This window comes from Typha latifolia, chromosome 5, assembly GCF_019914945.1.
Source record: "Typha latifolia isolate L0001 chromosome 5, TyphaL0001v2, whole genome shotgun sequence".
In the NCBI taxonomy this organism is placed as follows: Eukaryota; Viridiplantae; Streptophyta; class Magnoliopsida; order Poales; family Typhaceae; genus Typha; species Typha latifolia.
In genome coordinates, this window is record NC_133090.1 from 2,410,038 (window position 1) to 2,428,740 (window position 18,703).

An 18,703-nucleotide genomic window follows, 5' to 3' on the forward strand; every position below is an offset into this window, starting at 1 on the left:
ATACAGAAATTTAGCTAAAGCAAATGGTGTGGTCCGAGATTATACCGAAGAAAAAGATTGAGATTTTCTTAAGTCGGCTAACTAATCAGCAATGTACTGAGAGAAAGAGGTGACTTTTAATTCATTGCAGAGAAGTTCGCATAAGTGACTTTTAATTCAATCTCGGTGAATTTACCCAGCTTAGAGATGAGCTGATAAGTCTCTAGAGCGAGAGCTAGGGTTCGGTGGATCAATTGGTTAGTCCTATAAGCTTTCTATTAAAAAAATTCTTCATTCCTTGCCTTCTAAATTTGCCACATCCTTTAGCGCATGAAAGAGAGACCAGAGTGTTGCTCCGAGCCATGCCACAGACTCTCTAGTGTACTCAATTATAACATATACATATCTCTAATTTATCCAATAGACGAATAAATACAAATTAAAAATAATCTTCTAACTTTCTTATCTCTAATGAGAATAAAATACCAAAGAGAATAGCTAAAACTTTTACAACTTAAAATAAAACACGAATTAGTTCAATATTTTTTCTGTTAACGAGAATATGAGGTGGTTCTTTTGGTATTTAAGTTTGGGAGTGAACTATTTGGATAAATAAATTTAGGACGATGCCTGTTTGCTCCGAAACTGCCACGACACCTCCAATTTTCTTTGTGACTCCTTCCGTAGTTTTAATAATCATTATCGTAGCCAATCAAAGTATGAATTTTATAATGTTTAAAGTAGTCACCAATTTCATAGCTTTCTAATCGCTTCTAATTTTTTACTTTATGATCTTAATCCATGAACTCTTCTCACAAAAAATTTAAATAGAAAAAAATTAACCCATGAACTACTAATTGGCCGGCCCAACCCAAATTAACATGGAGATTTAAGCCCAAAACTATCCTAATCCAGCCCATTATCCATCAATCGTCTTGTAGATAAGGAACGGAGGAGCGAAAGAAGAACCAACGCCTACACCAAAAAAAACACCAGCAATGGCATCATCCACCTCCACCCTTCCATGGAGCTCGTCCTGCTCCTTGCCGCGCCGGCTCGGCCCAAACCAAAGCAGCAGCACCCTTTTCTCGATCGTCGCGCAGAAGAAGGCCAAGAAGACGCGCAAGGTTTGAGAGCCACGATTTTTTCCTCGGATTTCGTAGTTGTTTCTTGATTTCTTTTCGTCGCAGATAATTCTGAAGGAGGACATGACGGAGCTAGGGAAGAAGGGGCAGCTCCTCGAGGTCAAGGCCGGGTTCTACCGCAACTATCTCCTTCCGTTGGGCAAAGCTCAGCTCGTCACTCCTCTTTTGCTCAAGTTTGCTCCTTTTACCTCTTAGATGTTGCCTACTTTTAATTGGGCTCACTGGTTCATGTTTAATGCCGGTAAAGTTAGTAAATTTGGTAGGTTCTTGCAAGTCTGTCTTTCTTAGTATTTTTGGGAAATTGTAGAAGCTATCCGTTGTCAATTTCACAAAAATAGCTTGCAAAACCTAGGTAATTGCTGATACATTTTTCTTGGCTGAACACTAGTGAAGTGTCTTTAGAGTTTAGACTTATTAGAATTTTTTTATACGTATATCGCAAATTGCACAAAGATGCTAGATGATATTCTCATTTATTATTACATTAAGTGTTCTCCTTTTTCTTTTCTTTGTTTCTTCTCTTTCCAGGGAGATGCAAATGGAGGAGGAGAGAATAGAAGCTGAGAAAAGGCGGGTAAGAAAATATAATTGTAAACTTTTTGTGCAAAATCTACTGCAACTGATCTACATTACTCTAGACTACTTTCTGATGTGGTCAATTGCAAAGGTCATCTTATTCAAAACCTCTATTATGACATCTCTTGTCTCCCATTTCACACCTAGGAACGCATGGTCCAAATCAAGGAATCAGTTAGATATGATGCAAAATGGATCTTGTTCTATGGTTGATCAGAGATTTCTATATATAAAATGTGAATCAGGGTGGGGAGCATTATTTGCCAAATACAAGATTATAATGTTTATTGGCCATACTGCCGTCATCAAACCACAAGTGTTGCCTGAGATGGGATATTATATGCTACTACTAGAAGGACTATTTGATACTGTAGCAAAAACAGGCATTGGACACACTGGACTAAAGTCACCAAACATATAATGCAATATTACATAGGTATACCAGAAGTATCCTCTTTCTGCTCCAATTAAGTCTTTCTCTGTGGCAAAAGGAACTTTAGGAGGATTTGCTACTAGATTGCATTAGCAATTACTGCATCACATGGATAGATAACCTACTCTCCCACTGTCCTTATAACTTCATGAAAAGGCCAGCCTTACCTATTTTTGGTTTGGTGGGGATTCTGACTAAGCAGTTCACAAATGTTAAGTGGTTGTAAAAATTTCCATTTGTCAATTTGAGATGAATTCTAGCTTTTGTTCGTCCTAGTTAAGATGATGCATTGATACCATTGTGAAAATAGCAAATCATCTATCCGGCTCTCCATATTAAACTCATCTCATAAAAAATTAGCAATTTCACATTATTCGGAGGCATCATGTCCTAGATCTTTTGATGCAGGATAAAATCCTTGATCGTAGATTTGAGAAAAAACATAGGAAAAATAACTAAACCTGAGTAATCCATCATCTGTTGTGTTGGAATCCACCAACGTTAGAATCCACCAACAGAATACTCAATATATCAAAACTCTCAAAATATTCATCAATTGAAAAGAGATGACAATAAGCCTTTATATAGGCAAAAAAAAAGAGCAAAAGACGAAACTAATCATGACGCCCTAATAAACATAAGACAAGAATAATTTAATAAGCAAGAATGACGAAAATAGTCATGCAAGGCTAGTCAAAACTCTCGTTAAGCTAGAGAGCCACGGGTGCAACTCTCTTGCATCTACGAGAGTAAATATGACGAATAGTGGTGCCTGCACCATATTTTATGTAGTATCTGACAAGTCTGCTGAAATAATGGATAATATACCACTTGGGCATTCAAACTGTTTTTTATTTCTATTCAACTTTATCAAACTATAAACTGAAATAATGGATAAACTTACAGTTTATGAAGCATGGATATGGATACGAGATACGGGGATATGAAGATACAAATATAGAGATATGACAAATTCTTAAAAGTACGATAAGGATAAGCCATGGATACATCAATAAATAAATAATATATTTTTAGTCTGTAGTCAACCAATATAACCTATGGTAAGAAATTATTATCCTATAAATGATAAGATAAAAGGAAAGAAAGCTACAAATTTATTATCTAAAGAAAGAAAACTACAGATTTAGTATCTACTTATCTAAAAATTTAGAATAATATTATAATGAGAACTGAGATGAAATTCAAAATGTTAGTGAAACAATAAAACATAATTCAATTATTGATCTACAATTAATTTGGAATTTTAAATGGCCTTCAAGTTATATGTTTAATTCATTATCAAATAAACAAAGCTTTATAGTATCATGAAGGATTAGATAACCGTATATATATATAAAGTGTATGTTTTATATTATCTATTAGCACAAAAAAAAAGATTAGATGATCAAGAAATATATTGAAGTCATATTCTATCGTATCGGAGCCATATAAAAAAATTAATAATATTATTTTTTAATTCGGATACTCTTCTAGCAGTATCCGATATGTATTGGGCTGTAATGGCATCCGATATGTGTCGAATACCGGTATGGAGGGGCAAATAAAATATCCGTGCTTCATAGTTTGCAGTATTCACAAGTCTAAGTCGGCTTCTTTAATAAGCATATTTAGTAATTTAGATGCACTTTGCTTATGTCTTAAAGACTTAAAAGTATACTTAGGGTTTTTAGTGTTAATGGCTATGCATCTCACACTAGAAGACTTAAATCCTACATGATACTATCATGATACATTCAAGAGAATATATATATATATATATATATATATATATATATATATATATATATATATATATATGTATGTATATATTTATTTATTTATATCAGTAGAGATGCCTTGCTTGCTCTCTTGTACTTATTGCTGCCTCAATATGTCACAATTGCAGCATGATTTAAGAGCAGAATGCCATGTCTTAGCCTTCTATAACTTAACCTGTGATCAGCTATTTCACGTTAAATACTTATATAGATGATTTTATGCACTTAAAAATACTAGGTAAAAGAAGAAGCGCAACAACTTGCCCTAGTTTTCCAGACGGTCGGAGCTTTTAAGGTGAAGCGTAAAGGTGGAAAAGGAAAACAGATTTTTGGAACGTGAGAGCACGATCTTAAGAGATCCTGTCTACATCTTTTTTCTTCTTATGTGTATTGAACTTAACTTTCACCTTTTTTTTTCTTTTTGCCAGTGTCACAGCACAAGATCTTGTCGACATAATAAAGGCACAACTGAATAGGTACTTCATTTATATTCATATGGAATCAATGCTAGCCGGTTGTTTTTTACTACTTGATTCTTGTTTTACCTTTCTTTTAGGGATGTGGACAAAAGAATTGTTTCTGTACCAGAGATTCGTGAAACTGGGGAATACATTGCTGAGCTTAAACTTCACCCAGAAGTCACTGCCCAAGTGAGACTCAATGTATTTGCAAATTAAGTCGGTCTCTTTGAGTCCATTTTTTGCAGCCAAGAGTTACAGATGATTGACAAAGTAAGTAAACTGTTTCAATATCTACACCAATTTTTATCTTTGCAAAGAAGGTTAAGCTGCAAAACACAAGCAACACAAGAAGATTTTTCCATTAGAGAGACATTAATTCAAGTAATTTTTCCTGTATGCTTTAAGAATCTGCCATTTCTTGAAATTCTTTTGTTCTGATTTAAAATCACTATGCTACAGGAATGCGAAGAACCTGTGGTGTATCTATTGTAGAGATCTACGACAACCAAGTAATGGTGCTCATCGACATGGAGGACATGATTTATGCACCCTGACATTATCAATTTTCTTGTGAAAAGCCTTCTTTGTCACTTTTCACAATTTTATTTTGTTGGTAGCTTTTCTGTGATACTTTCAAGCTGTAAAATCCTTGCTTTGCTTTGGCAAGTGTGATGCTATGTCCCTGATGTCCTCAGAAAATTTATTCTTAGGTTCATTATTGTCAATCTTCTACAAGGCATCACCTTTTTCATCGTCTCTCTTTTTTATTTGTGAATTACCTTTCTCTAGAAGTTGGAATGCAGACATAAAAGCAACTTGTCTTAGCTTTTTCTTCCTTTTTGACTTTGGCTGCTAAATTAGAGCACTCGAACTTGCTTTACTTAGATAGGGCCAAGCGTGATGAGCCAATATAGCACACCATAGGAACGGTGGTCAAGATTACACTTTTAGGAGTTGATGAGATCATGAGAACCTCTCTTTGCTCATGCCTTTAATTGCAGCAAATTGCTATAAAGTATAAAGAACAAGGTATATATGCCAAATCCTCTTTTAACAGAAGCTTCCCATTTTGATGATGAGATGGCTAAAGGAGTAGAAAAGTATAGCAGGGTTTTAGTCTTTGCCGGCGAGAAGATTAGGTCAAAATGGCGGTGGTGTAGCACAATTGAATAATTGACATGAGAGAAGAAAAGAGAAAATAGGAGGGAAATATTTTCTGCCATTTAGATATAAATTTTAAGAGAGAATAAAAGAGAAAGGGAGGGGAAAAAGAAGGGTTAATTTTATTTTCATTCTCGGAACTATCACTCTTTTCTATAAGGATCTCCTAAATTTAGTTTTGATACATAATAACTTTATAAGCATTTTTTTAGCATATAATGACTTCCTAACTGAAGAGGTATAGTTCAGGGAGAGTCATTATGTATCAAAAAAGAAAGTTCAAAGAATTATTATAAAAATAGACGATAGCTCAAGAATAGCCGAGGAGTATCTTTCATTTTTTCTTTCTCTTCGTCCCAAACAGGGCCACCTCTCACCTAATTTAAGAATAAATTCTCTGGGATTAGATGCTTACAATTGAATAATTTAGTGTGATGATCATCCTAATAGATAAAATTGTAAAACATGATCCCTATCAATTTCTAAATCAATTAAAAGTACCTTTCATAAGAAACTCTTCCGGTTCTTTTTATCCTGCCATTTTATTCCATTAAAATAGAGACATTAGTGACATATAAAAAAATAAAAATTAGAAAACGACCATTTAAGATTACATCTGCAGTGATTTTAACAGGGAATGAGATAGATGCTGGTGCTAAACAAAATACTTTTTAAGGGCCGACACTAACCGCCCATCTCCTTATCATTCTTTCTTTCTATCTATCTTCCTTCTTAATTACTTAGTTTAATAGAGTACATTATCTATTAATAGAGTAATTAATCAAAGACTAACAATAAAGGAGTTTTTGCCTATCAAATGGCCCACAAGTTGTTCAAATCTCTTACCAAAAAGTTGTCGTCTGTATGTTAGCATGCAAATCCCTCCATTTTATCTTTATGAATGCATGCATGGGGACCATTCATCTTGACTTGTCTACCAATAAGCACGTAAAGCACCTGATTAGAGAATTAATTAGGGTGCCAAATTTGACTTAGAGCTTTGTTTGGTTTCAGGCCAAGGGTAGAAGTTGGTCTTATTTTTTCGTCTTAATTTTTTAGAGGGTAAACTTAATTAGCATTCAGCAACTTATACAGAAATCACTAAACCGAAAAGAAATGTTATATAGAATTTTTTTTTTTTCCTTTTTGGTGACCGAATCAACAACTTATATTTAGTAATCGACGACTAAAAACCGCACCTAATTTTATATATAAATTTTAAAACAAATTAGACATGTACAAATAGAAGTTACAAACAAGTTTAAAATAGTCAAAAACACTTCCTTAATGTGATTGTAATATATGTCAATTAAAAGATGAGTGTGACTCCTCACAAGTCACAATTAGTCGATGACTTAGCTAGATGAGTCTATTCATGGCCGACATGAGAAAAAAAAAATGTAACAAAAATTCAAAGCTGGATAAGCTCTTCACAGATGTGTACAAAATTATCAAGCATTCTAGACTTATGTAACAAGAGAAGAGAAAGAAGAAGAAGAAGAAGATAAGCACTCAAAATGATATAGTTCTATAATTCACGTATGAGAAAGATTTGAATAATTCTACTACGTACCTTCTCGTAGTATTATTTCATATTTGAATCTTAATAATATTATTCAACACACATTGTCATATACGTAAAAATATTGCATTTAAAATGATAACAAACCGACACGAGGTGACATCTCAAGGCGGCCATATAAGTATTAGAAATAGGAAATAAATAAAGATAAAGAGTTAGTCGAGATGGATCACCATTCACCAAACTTGGTATATTTGTTTATCTAATAAATGAAAGAATAAAGAAGCATATCTTCCTGATTAATGAATTAAATTGTGAATAAACGAGCATAGTTTAGGAGTATAAAGTCGATCCATAGCTATTGTCTTTAAGGACCTACCTGTCTTCTACCACACTAGTGAGACAAATTACATCCTAATCAAAGCTTTACCCGGATGTTAACCAACTGGGAAGGAGTCTTTAAGTGTGATTATTTATTTATTTTGTCCAAATTCCATCCTTCCTATTAAACAAACTTAGGGGGTGGGTGACCCATTGTTGAATTAAAAACTCAAACATCTTTAGGTTTAAGAAGTGTCACATGAGGACAGCCACACAAGCATTAAGATATATATATATATATATATATATTTTTTTTTTTTGTTTTTGAGAGAATAAATGCATTCATATATACTTTTTTTTTTTTTACCTCTTGCAACAACAAAACTATTGATGTTTAAGGATTGAATAGCTTTTATTTAATATCTTATACCTATTGCCGAAGCCGATAAATCTGTGGACTGGCTCGTTAATATATTCATATTATGAGTTATAGTTATAATATGCCTCGCGTTATTTTGATATTAGATATTTTTTTTTATAATCACGATGATTAATTTTATTTATTTATTTATTTATTTTAAAGTTATTCGGCATGAGAAAGTTACCGTCACTGCTTAGATTTTGAGACTAAATTAGTTGTCGGTACGTATCTCGGGTAAAGGTTTAAAAAAAGAAAAGAAAAGAAAAGAAAAATCTATAGAGATTCTTATGCCCTGAATTTATGAGATACAATATAAAATAGTCTTTCATGGTTATCTATGTAAAGAAATCAAAATAATAGTTGGATTGATAGGAGCATTTAATAAATTAATCTACGTGGGCGTGGGGGTTTGTAAAACTTTGGACATTGGTGAAGGGTGTGTGGAGCCCATTGGGTGGGAGGAATGGGTGACTTTCTAGCAACCTCATTAAAAGCTTCTCGAATTAGAAAAATCCTATAAATTTCCCTTTTTTTCATGGCAGCATTTCGTCAAACACATAACGAACCGTTCTCCAAACCCACCCGCATCCACAGGCACAGCACTACCCCTCTGCCTCAGGCTCAGGAGAAGACAGAGAGTGAGACGAGCTCTATTATTAGAAGCATCTCTCTCGCTTTGGGTTTTGACCTTTTGATCTCAATCGGAGCTCTACTTCCTGGAGTCAACTGTAATCTCTCTCTTCTTTGCTCTCTCTCTCTCTCTCTCTCTCTCTCTCTATCTCTGTCTCGATCGTTAGGTTAAAGTTTGCAGGGGTGTTAGAGATTGGGTCGCTAGAAGATAGAACCCAGATGATAGATTTAGATGATTATATTGATTGGCTCCTTGGTTGATGGCTATTGAGTGGAGGTTCTTGATTCAGCTCCGCTCTCTGGGGATAGGATATCTGCAGTATTTGTAGAAAAGAAGAAGAAGAAGAAGAAGTAATTGATTCTGTCACTTGTAATTTTGGGTTCCCGTCTAAATATTCTGTGATTTAATAATATATGTTGTTTACTGTTAATCTATTTGTGTTGCACATTGGGCAGTTTTGGATGGATTTCCTTAAGGAGGTTTTGCTAGTCGTGAATACATGGCAAATAGAGGTTTTGGTAGGGTATGACAATGCAAATCATTGTTGTTTTGCTACTGAGTAATTTGATCTGAATCATAAGATATTTGCTGAAGAATACAAGAGCATTTCAGCATAATCATGCATAAAAGAGCATGTATCATAGCAATTTTTCTCATGGGGATCTTAATTTGATCTTTATGGTGTCTTTCTTTTATTAGCCCAATGCATGGGTTTGTGGAAAAGCGTTTTCCTTTATGTGGCTTGATTTTTTTGTCAATTAGAATATGGCTGGAAATTAGTTGTAGTTTGATGGGTAGTATCTAATGCTTTCTGTGTTTGGCCTTCTTTCTTACCTAGTGTGGTATTTGAGGGTTACTTACTGCTGGGGCTTTTAGTACTTAAGGACAGTATGCATGTCAGCCCCTGTGGCCCTTGCTGATGAATTGGAAGCAGGGACTTGTTCGAGAAGAGCTAGACTGTCCCGTGACACTAGTTGCAACATCGGACAAGAGCTCTTACACAATTTGTCCAACAGTCAAGATCTACATGCTTCTAGTGGAAATTTTGGCTTTACAGTTGGTGATCTCGTACTTCCCAATGGGGATCTTTATTCAGGAACACTATCGGGAAGCATGCCAAAGGGATCAGGGAAGTACATATGGTCAGATGGTTGTGTTTATGAGGGCGAGTGGAGGAAAGGGATGAGGCATGGGCGTGGGAAGACAACGTGGTCATCTGGAGCTAATTATGAGGGAGAATATTCTGGTGATTATATGCAAGGTGATGGAACATATATCGCACCAGATAACTTGACCTACAAGGGCAGGTGGAGATTAAATCTTAAGCATGGTCTGGGATATCAAACATATCCCAATGGAGATGTCTTTGAAGGTTCTTGGATTCAGGGAACAATAGAAGGACCTGGTAAGTATACATGGGCTAATGGGAACTTCTATGTTGGCAATATGAAAGGTGGGAAGATGTCTGGAAAGGGAACTCTTACTTGGAAAAATGGGGACTCATATGAAGGGAACTGGCTAGATGGGATGATGCATGGTTTTGGAGTCTATACGTGGAGTGATGGTGGGATCTATGTTGGCACTTGGACCAGGGGCTTGAAAGATGGGAAAGGATCCTTTTATCCAAAAGGATGCAGAATTCCAGCTATTGAAGGGTTCTATATTGATGCTTTAAGAAACCGAGGGCTGCTACCTGATTTAAGAAGGCAAAGTCATGGGTCGCGTATCCTGCACGCTTCATCAGTTGATATGGGAAACATGAAGGTCACAGAGACTCGGGAATCTGGTGGTGTCTCGTCTAGCAGTCTTCCAAAGGGTAGCCTGTTAGGTTTTGAGCAATCCCGCACTAGAAACGTGTCTCTCGAAAGGCGTTGGAGTCTTGAGGTAGCCATCGAAAAATTTATTGGGCATAATACAGCTGATATCTCTGTTTTAGAATGTAATGAGAAAGTGGTTGACCACCCTAATCTTCCAATCCTGGAAAGGGAATACATGCAAGGTGTTCTAATCAGTGAGGTAGTAATCGACGATAGCTTTTCAATGTCATCTAAAAAGGCAAAACGGCGTCAAAAGAAATTGGTGAAGGACATCAAAAGGCCTGGAGAGACAATAATCAAGGGTCACAGGAGTTATGATCTAATGCTCAGTCTGCAGCTTGGAATCAGGTAATACTTTATTCTTTGACCTCTTGTTACTTAAAGAGTTAAAGTTAGAAGGCTCCTCATACTTCATCATCTTTTTTTCGGTTTATGTTACTGGCTACTGGATTAAAGATCAGTCTTCCTCTTATTGTCTGAGAATGTCTCTGTCTTTACAAGTTTTATTGGTCTGTTCATATTGGCCCTCTTTTTTACCTGCATTGCTCCTAATAAGTTGAGTCAGTGAGGGAGGCCTACTAATATATCTAAATTGTGTGGAATGATAGAAGGAGAGGAGCAGGAAAAGAAAAGGCATTATCTGACACATAAATATGACTGTCCATCAATATGGCATATCTTTTTAGAAATGTTATGCTTAATTCTAGGCTTTCTAGCCAACGGAGAGAAACTTCAAGGCTTGAAGTTCAAGCAAGAGAAAAGTTTGCCATGATACATAGACAGCCTTGGCAGGTAGAATTACATATCCTATTAGTGACCTTTTGCACTCATGTTGCCCAGACTTCCACAAACGCTCTGGGTAAAAATTGAGTCCATGACGAAGAAAGGCAATTACTTCATAGGGAGTTATGTTCATCCATGGGAGATTATCTTGGGAACGCATCTTATAGAAGATAAAAGAATAAATAAATGCTTAATAAATTGTATCCTTTTTCACCTTATGACTCTTCATTTTATCATTGCTATAAGCTTCATGGCTGCCATAACTTTAACCTTGAACAAATAATTGAATGCCAAGGGCTTGTAAAATTTAGACGAGATTGTTATTTCACATTCATGTCAATACTCCTAGACATATACTATGTCAGTCATCCCTTCTGCTTTAAAATTTCAATATTTATGACCATGTGCCACTTTCCTTGTTATCAATGTCAAATTTATCACTTTCATGCTAATTATATCAACCATCTTGTCACTGCTATTATCATTGTCATTATTAGTTCATGGTAATGATGTTGAAGATGGGTGACTTGCTAGGAAGCATTAATACTTCTATATCCTCATATCCGTATCAGATAAGATACATATTGGATACTCCCTTAAGGTATTCAAATTAAAAAAAGTAAAATTAATGTTGTGGGTACTTTTCGGATACTTCTTAGAATTGGATATTTTTGAGCTTCCTACCAATATGAGTTAAATCGAAGGAGGCTACGACTTCTCATTTTTTATCGTATTTAGAACGTTTTCTTTGTCAAAATATTGAGTTCACTTGTTTATTTAATGATCTATATTAGGAAGTCATGTTACAATGGTTGATTTCTTTTTATTTATAGAATGAATTTGCATATTTATCTTACATCCTAATTAGTAATATTTGTTACGATTGGTAGTTCTTTTAATATATAATTGGAGGTCTCCTTATATAAACTATCATACACAACAACAATATATAATTCCTCAGTTAAGAAAATGAAAGTATATAAGTTCACTAATATATATGTGCAAACATAAATATATACATATATGTATGTATCCTAGGCATACAATATCCTTACTTTTGAAAATATGCTGTATCGACGTATCTGTATTGTACCTTTATCTTACGTCGTTATCTGTGCTTCATAGATGAGTAGATGACTTGTCAAAAGCAGAAGATAATCTGAAATTTAACCATTTAAAGTGACACTACATACATACATTTTTTATCTAGATTATTTATCTAATCCTATGGACTTGTAATTGAATTCTTGCTTTACATGCACAATCTCTGTTCTGTGCATCTGGATGACTAGTTTTATTGTGTTTCCATACTTGATGGCTTTTTGTAATGTTTTTTGAAGTATATAATATGAATACATATTGCTAGATATCTTAAACGTTTATTATTTTGAACAAATTTATGACTATATGTCAATATATCTGGGTTATGTTAGGGGGTGTTTGGTTGTTAGGAAGTGAGAGAAGAAAGTAATCACTTTCATAAACTTTTCTACTATTAATGTTTGGTCGCAAAAAATATTACATAGAAATGACTTTCTTACCAACCAAAAGTAGCTTCACTTTTTCTTTTTGACTTCCTTGAGAGGAGAGAGTCACTTCACTGAAATCTAATCACTTAATTGAACTCTAGTCATTTCTTTGAACTTCATTTTCTAACAATCATACACGTCCTTAATAAAAAGTCGGTGATGATCTCTTTATAATTTTAAATTGTTCTGCTCAGGTATACAGTTGGAAAAATTACACCAATACAAAGGCGTGAAGTTCGTGGTTCAGACTTTGGTCCTAGAGCAAGCTTTTGGATGAATTTTCCTAAAGCTGGTTCACAACTTACACCTTCCCATCGTGCAGAGGATTTTAAATGGAAAGACTATTGCCCCATGGTCTTCAGGTTCGTTGTGTTGGGTGTATTGTTGGATTCTGTGCTAATACATTTTCATTTCCTTTTCCGGCTAAGTATAATGTAATATTTAAATCTCTTAGATGTATTACTTTTTCTAGATTTGTTCTTCTCAGTATCTACTAATTTCTTGTAATTTTCTGAAGTTACTATTTCGCTGCTAGTTTTGATGGTAACATTCCACACTACAATATTTTACTTCATCCTAATAGAGTTGCACAACTTAGCATGCTCTTGGCAGTTCTAGATATCTTTGCTTTTTAGAAACAAGATAGAAATTCAAAAAGATACTTGCATAATTGGCATCATTAGTTGTATGATATCTTTCCAGAGATTGCATAATATTCTTCTCTTTGAAGACAAGAGTAGAAGACATAAAGTAAATACCAATAAATCTAATATGTATTTGGATATGAATATGTTTCTTTTCCTCCTGAATTGCAACAAAGTATTGTTAATTGAAAAAGAAAATTTAAGTATCAGTTGAGAATCAGAGAACAAATATAAAGAGACAAGTTCACATAAATTGAAAGCTGATCTTCCTTTCATTTTTTTTATAACTCTTGTGCACTTTTAATTTATTTAGGAAATGAAAATGTAATCAAACTAATTTGTAAACATAATCCCATAATCCAAGTCAATTATTTAGTATGGTACCTAAATACATTGAGTCCATTCCAACTTATGCAATTTCATGTAAGTAACTTCCTATTGTCAAGCACTTGGAGGACATAGTATTTTGGAACCATATGATAGCTTGGTTCATTAGCTCAGCTCATGAAGTGTTCATCTTAAAGGACCTCTTAATTGATGGAATTTATTAATTTCAATTAGGCTGTTTCATTGAGTTGTTCACACTCTTTCTCTAAAATACTCATTTATGACTGCACTCCTAGGGTATTTCTCTTTTATAATAATCTTGATCTTAGCACATGGGATTAAAATCATGGAGAAACCCTTCATGACCCAGTGCAGTTTTCTTCTTTCATGTCCTATTTTGCGTCTTAGATTCTTATTTACATTGACGACCCACTCCTCTAAGAAGCCCACTTACCAACCTGAAAGGGAAAGATCTCATTAGTCCATCATATTGCAAATTTAAAAGGCAATGGATTTCCCTTTGAGCTATTTTGGGAAGTTATTGGGGTCAAATTGATAGACAAGCTTTTTGCTATGCTTATTAGACTAGACATGCATTTGCTTGCTTTTTTCTGGAATATATGATCTAGAACGTCAGTTGTACATGTGGGATTCCTAAGACATTTGCGAAGGATGCAGAGACCTCAATAAAGCATATTGGAAAGACCATTAAAGCGAATGTGAATTCTGCCTGGTTTTAAAATAGCCACTTCATTAACTGTAGAATATGGAGAGACCAATTTCAGCCACAATGAAAAGAAAAAGCTAATGTCATTACTAATACTAGAGATAAATAGAACGCAATTATCATGTAACTGTCCCAGTTATAGTTGGCAAGCATTTTACAGCATATATTCTAAGGTGTGTATGTTTGAGCTCTCTTGTTGGTCAGCGTCTAATTGAACTGCAATATGGTAGTTCATTTTAAAAAGCTACATCTATGTACTGGTTTATTTTGTTGTCCAGGTTATCATGTTTTGATTCAAATAATGTGCACATCTGAATCAGGTGTACCTTCTAGGCTTCTATACATCATCACTTGAACCAAAATTTGTGATCTTGACTCTTGGGTACCTATTTGCCTGTTTTGTATGGTTCTTCTCTGTAAATGTGTTTACTGTGCCAGGCAGAAATTTTTAAAATTTTTATCTTGGATTACCTAATTGCCTGGTTGTTGACTCTTCATTATTTAGAAGTGTTTAAGCATGGGGATGATAATAGCTTAAAGAAGATAATTGGATTCCTTAAGCAGTGATATCTTAAATAAAGAACTCTAAGAATCATGTCCCTCTTTGTGGTAATTACATTGCGAAATGCAGAAATTTGCGGGAGATGTTCAAGATTGATGCTGCTGATTACATGATTTCTATATGTGGAAGTGCTGCACTTCGGGAGCTTTCTTCCCCTGGGAAGAGTGGTAGTGTCTTTTTCCTCTCCCAAGATGATCGGTTCATGATTAAGACCCTCCGCAAATCTGAAGTGCAGGTGTTTATTCCTTAATGTCTTCCAAGTTCCTTACTGTTAAATGCATCCTAAACTGGAGCGATAATCTCATACCTTAGTGCTACGTGGTACAATCATCTTATACATTTGCCAATTTATTTCACAATATTATGCCATTATTGAATATTTTTTTTTGTTGTATTGGTTATGAGGCAGAGGAGAATTTTTTGAATAGACTTCTTTTTCCACCAAGATTGGCCAACTTTAAGCTTGAGTCATAATTCTTAAAGAAACTGTAAGAACATTGCCTGCAAAGTTGGACCTGCAAAGTTGGAGTGGCAATTGATTTGCTTTGTAGAGCTTTTCAAACTTAAATTTACTTTTTCAATTTTACAATAGTAACAGTATCTCAGCTTGCGGCGCTTATGTCTTGGCATAGAAGATGCTTCAATTCTGTCCATAACATATGGTTGGAGACTTGGAGCATAGAAAAACTAATATCGGTATACTCCAGTTGCTAGTTTTATTTAGAAAAGCTTACGTTACATGCTATCCGGGTACTCTTACTGATGATTGTTACTTGAGTTAAACTTTACAAGTAAAATATGTTAGCATATTTCTTTTATGTATTTGATGCTTTCAAGCTATTATGTTTTCAATTAACTCTTTCATGTGCTGTTTGTTATCAATATTCGACATATCAGATTATCTTTTGTGATATTGTTTCCCTAATTATGGAAAATTTGGAAGTTGCACTTATGATAACTTATCATTGTGTAGGTTCTGTTGCGGATGCTTCCAAATTATTATCACCATGTACGCGCATATGAGAACACACTCATAACTAAATTTTTTGGTCTCCACAGGGTGAAACCATCTAGCGGTCAAAAGGTAATGGCAACAGACTGCATAAAAGGCATTCCCTATTGCAAACTTCAGCACATGGTCTTCATATCCGTACAACATTTCCTTTTTGCTTCCTTTTCTTTGATGTTTCATATTTGTAGTCTTCAATATGAAGGAGATATTTATTCTATGACCTTTGTAAATGGCAGTTCCGGTTCGTAGTAATGGGAAACATGTTTTGCACAGAATTAAGGATTCACCGAAGATTTGATTTAAAAGGTTCATCTTTGGGGCGTTCAACTGACAAAGTTGAAATTGATGAAAACACAACATTAAAAGATTTGGATCTGAACTATTCCTTTTATCTGGAACCTTCTTGGCGAGAGGCTTTACTTAAGTAAGAGAGTATTCTTTGTAAGCAGTGGTGTACTTTCTGTTTGATTATTTTTTTATGCTCTCAATTTTTAGTTTTATTCATTTAAATACAACTAGCTTTATTCTTTGTCCTAAGTTGCCCTTATCTGTAGTATATAGCATGTCTAAGTTGGATTTCATTTTGAACTGAATTTCTGTTAACCATGTATTTGCCCTATTTACACAAAGCCGTGTGACTACAATGCCTATAGTCACAAAAAATTGATAGCTATAGCATATTACATAATTATATGGAGAACTATAGACAGGGCATATGTGTTTATCTATTGTTGTGAGTGAGAATAATAATGTCACAATTGTGTGTTATGATTAATAAATTGAATGTTTTTTATCCAATTATTGCTCCTCCATTGTTTCACTTCAAAATTGTGTTTCAAAGTGTTGATGTGACCTTGTTTATGATATACTGACCAAAAGGCTATGATCTCTACATGTCTGCCATTCGTAGTGTTGCTGCTGAGAAATTTACAGTCCTAGCACTGAAAATACATTCTCTCACTGTTCACTATCTCAAGTGGAGGTGTTTTTGTTAAATGGTATTATTGATGTTCTTATTCACTAGAATGGTAGTACTAAAAAGATTGTCATACATTCATGATTCTGATAAGTTTCTCCTACAGGCAGATTGAGATTGACAGCAAATTCCTGGAAACACAGCGGATAATGGATTATAGCCTATTGTTAGGTGTACACTACCGAGCTCCACAACACTTGAGGTCACATGTATCTCAAAGTGTCACAGCAGACAGACTGACAGTTCTTGCTGAGGAAGGTACTTATTCTTTTTACGTGCAGCATTCATACTGGGAAAAGGTTCGGCTAGTTTTGAACTATAGATCAATCTTTCCAATGTTAGAACCAGTAATCAATAGCGATTAGCTTTCTTCTAAGTGTGGAATGAGAAACTTGAAGAAGGTAGATATAGTTATCCAGAATCTGGAAAGTTGACATACACTGATAATCAAGAGAAATTTGAGCAAGGTGCTATTCTATTGATTAGCTTTCTTCTAAGTGTGGAATGAGAAACTTGAAGAAGGTAGATATAGTTACCTAGAATCTGAGAAGTTGACATACACTGATAATCAAGAGAAATTTGAGCAAGGTGCTATTCCATTTGAAATATTGGGAATGTCACACTCATTCATAGGAGCAATTCAACATAATTTATGCAAAACTCTTTAAGGACTTGTTTATGCTAAAGCCTCAGATGAATTCCAGCTAGATGGATATCATCCTTGATGTTTCTACATTAGTGCTTTGGATATACACAATATGATCATTGCTGATGAGGTAAAGACTAAAGAGAACAGTGAGGGTCCTCAAGGTTAATCCATAAAACAGGCCACTTAGAGACAATAATCATCATTTCTTCATTAATTTGGTGTACTCATTTTAAGAGCTTGATATCACTGAACATACAATTGCTTCCGAGCTCTGTTTCTTTGGGGGATTGGACTGTCTAGCAATTGCACTCCCTAGACCACTACCATGTAGTTAGGTAGGGACAATCAATCCATAGTTATGGCCTATGGGAATAACAGAATGAATGGGGATCAAGAAAAAATAGAAAAATGAAGATGATGATCTTTTCTAAGAAATCCTTTCTTATCGACAGTGTCATTAAGCATTTATCTTGTATTTGCTGCAAATCACAAATTTGGAAATGATGCTTATATAATGATAAATAAACACAGACGTGCAGGAGGATGAGACTTCTAACTATCCACAGGGACTTGTTTTGGTTCAACGTGGAAATGATGAAAATAGTGTTGTTGTGGGTCCTCACATAAGAGGCAGCCGCCTACGAGCATCGGCTGCTGGTTTTGAGGAAGTGGATCTTCTGCTTCCTGGGACAGCAAGGTTTGCTTGTTTAAATTTCATCCTTTCTTGTACATTTCGAACTTGATGACTATTCTTTCAAGGTTATGCACTGAAGCATAATTACACTCTCATAATACGGTAAGTTCATGCTTATCTCTTACAACTGGTAATAAATGTTGTTTCGTCATCTTCACTAGGCTCCAGATCCAGCTTGGAGTCAACATGCCTGCGAGGGCTGAGTACAGTCCAAAAGAAGATAGAAACCAGTTATTCCATGAGGTGTACGATGTGGTTCTCTACCTTGGGATCATTGACATTTTGCAGGCATACAACATGACTAAGAAAGTTGAGCATGCTTATAAATCCCTTCAATTTGATTCCATCTCAATCTCTGTGGTAGACCCCAAGTTCTACTCAAAGCGCTTCTTGAGATTTATTCAGACAGTCTTCCCTGAAAATCCTTAGCATGTGAGACTTTCTGTGTTTATTTGTACCTTGACTTATTTCAAAGTCTACAGTATACAGATGTCAGCTATATAAGTTTTTACCAAGAATCAAATCTGTGTTTTTTTTACATGATTCCTGCTGCTA

At 34.8% G+C, this 18,703-nt stretch overlaps 2 protein-coding genes across 3 annotated transcripts; both read left to right on the top strand.

Annotated features, from left to right (window-relative positions):
• Window positions 1–900: 900 nt before the first annotated feature.
• Window positions 901–5,123, top strand: LOC140789689 (large ribosomal subunit protein bL9c). The gene is made up of 7 exons (XM_073139478.1): window positions 901–1,106; window positions 1,170–1,297; window positions 1,653–1,698; window positions 4,150–4,247; window positions 4,340–4,387; window positions 4,468–4,642; window positions 4,832–5,123. The coding sequence occupies exons 1-6, from the start codon at window positions 978–980 to the stop codon at window positions 4,586–4,588; spliced, it is 570 nt and encodes a 189-aa protein (XP_072995579.1). The 5' UTR covers window positions 901–977; the 3' UTR covers window positions 4,589–4,642; window positions 4,832–5,123.
• Window positions 5,124–8,340: 3,217 nt separating this feature from the next.
• Window positions 8,341–18,671, top strand: LOC140789429 (phosphatidylinositol 4-phosphate 5-kinase 9). 2 transcript variants are annotated; one of them, XM_073139131.1, is made up of 9 exons: window positions 8,341–8,525; window positions 9,267–10,593; window positions 12,752–12,919; window positions 14,887–15,052; window positions 15,791–15,901; window positions 16,066–16,253; window positions 16,912–17,063; window positions 17,986–18,151; window positions 18,310–18,671. In XM_073139131.1, the coding sequence occupies exons 2-9, from the start codon at window positions 9,323–9,325 to the stop codon at window positions 18,575–18,577; spliced, it is 2,490 nt and encodes an 829-aa protein (XP_072995232.1). In that variant the 5' UTR covers window positions 8,341–8,525; window positions 9,267–9,322; the 3' UTR covers window positions 18,578–18,671. The 2 variants fall into 2 exon arrangements, with proteins under 2 accessions (XP_072995232.1, XP_072995233.1); XM_073139132.1 differs by lacking the exon at window positions 8,341–8,525 and adding an exon at window positions 8,565–8,778.
• Window positions 18,672–18,703: the final 32 nt, after the last annotated feature.